Here is a 2135-nt window from a genome sequence, read left to right as displayed (position 1 = left end):
CAAGAAAAATATCAAGCAATTGTTACTTTGTTTTTCTGAATTATAAAAGAAAACCAATTTTATAAATAATTATTCATAACTTTCTGTTCTTTACAATTTTAGTTTGTCATAAAAAAAATTATATAAATGTAAACCAATTCTCCCTCTGACAATTATATAAATGTAATTTTTGATAAAAATGCATTTTACATAAGAATTGATTTTTTTTTTTAAAAAAAAAAATTGCTTTTGAAAATTGTCTTAAATTCTCTTTCTCTTTTTTTTTTTTTTTTTTTTTTTATCTCACTTATTTTATTTATCACATATTCTTTCGAGAAAAATATCAAGTAATTGTTATTTTGTTTTTCTGAATTATAGAAGAAAATCAATTTTATAGATAATTATTCCTAACTTTCTGTTCTTTACAATTTTAGTTTTTTATCATAAAAAAATTTACATGAAAAAACTAAAATTTCAAGTACATAGAATGTTGTATATTGAATTTTAAAAAACTCATTTGTATTTATAAGCCAAAATGAAAAACTAATGATTTTATTAGAAAAATAAAAAAGAAACCACAGTACTAAATTATTTATTAAAATTAAAAAAGAAAAAAAAAGGAAAATACGTTTTTTAGTTTTTAAGAAAAAGAAAATAGAAAGAAACGAAAAGTGGGAAGGAAATGGTTTGATAACAGAGGAGAGAGACCGGAGATGGACGGCCACGATGGGGAAAAAAGCCGTTACCGATGGCCAAGAAGAAGAAGAAGAAAATAGCCGTTGGGATGACAGCCGTCGGTCGTGACGTGGATTTTCCGGCGCGGAGGAGCGTCGCCATACCCAATTCAAATTTACAATATCTATAAATCTCACCCCGCCCCCGCCTTCCCCTGTTTACAAATGAAAACTCCCTCTCTCAAATTGTTCTTTGATTCTTCTTCTTCCTAACCTAACAGTTGCTCTATTTCAATCAACTCCACACCCATCATCAATGTCTTTCTCTACTACTTCATCCATTGCATATTATTTCCACGGCACTCCAAACAGCGATCAAGTCCTGCAAGTTCGATTTGGGGTTTGTAGCCGCCTGATTTCTCGATCTCCTTCTCCCGGAATCATTCCAGACCGAATATTGCAACAGACTCGTTCAACTCCGATAGGAGAAGCTCTGTTTCCTTTTACTAATGTGCGGGATGTTGGAGAAGAAGCAGCAGTAGAGTTTTTGGTGAATGGGTTTCTGCGTTCGTTCAACCTCCATTCCTCCGTCTGCCAAATGATGTCTCGCAAGATTTTGTCATTTGCTCAACAGTTTGACGCCAATAATGGGAGCTTCAAAATAGAAGCGAACATCGATTACATGAAGGAGTTCTGGATGGAAGCTGTCTCTTGGCTACACCCGAACTCCATCATCGGAGAGGAAGGGTTTGAGATTAATTTTGAAGAAGGTCCACCACCGGCGAGGAGAGCAGGGGCGCCGGAGTCGGCAATTGAGAGAGTAAGGAAGCAGAAATTTGATGGGTTTAAAGAAGAAGAGGAGACGGGAGAGTGCTGTGTTTGTTGCGAAGATCTAAAAAGAAAGGGGATGGAGGTGAGTAGGATTCCGTGCGGTCATGTGTATCACAAATCGTGCATCCTCACATGGCTTGAAAGGAGCAACACGTGTCCATTGTGCAGAAGATCATTAGAAGCATGAGATGAGACAGACAGCTTTCTTAATTGGTAGTTTTATGATATGTTTTGAAGGAACTTCTTCTCCAACTAATGTAAAAAGAAATCAGCTTGATTTCTTCTTATTCTTCTTCAAGTATTCATGCATATCATATGAAATTAATAAACTTTTCTTTTAAAACAAAACCATTTCTCCTCCTTACTAAGAACCTTTACAATAAGGATGAAGAAACCATCCATCACATCGTATTGTCTGAAAATTTGATATAGTTTTGTCTAAAAATAAAGTATGGTTTCATGAAATTTCTTGAGTTTTGTCTTCACTCAAAACTAAATCCTATATATACATAGATATAGTTTGTATATTACAAATCTCAATTATTATAATTTTTTGGCAACTAGCCAATCAAGGATATGAGACGGGTCTACCGAGATATGATTAATCTGTAACAGGCGATACGTAGTAGCATGAATCTAACTTTCTTCCCT

The 2135-nt window shown here is 34.2% G+C and overlaps 1 protein-coding gene across 1 annotated transcript; it reads left to right on the top strand.

The window, feature by feature from the left end:
* Positions 1-589: 589 nt before the first annotated feature.
* On the top strand, positions 590-1806 carry LOC120069283 (E3 ubiquitin-protein ligase DZIP3-like). Its single transcript, XM_039021002.1, has one exon. It carries the CDS (start codon positions 970-972, stop codon positions 1669-1671), a length of 702 nt encoding a protein of 233 aa, XP_038876930.1. The 5' UTR covers positions 590-969; the 3' UTR covers positions 1672-1806.
* Positions 1807-2135: the final 329 nt, after the last annotated feature.

Source organism: Benincasa hispida, unplaced genomic scaffold, assembly GCF_009727055.1.
Source record: "Benincasa hispida cultivar B227 unplaced genomic scaffold, ASM972705v1 Contig306, whole genome shotgun sequence".
Classification (NCBI taxonomy): domain Eukaryota; kingdom Viridiplantae; phylum Streptophyta; class Magnoliopsida; order Cucurbitales; family Cucurbitaceae; genus Benincasa; species Benincasa hispida.
This window is presented reverse-complemented; position numbering and strand designations above follow the sequence as displayed.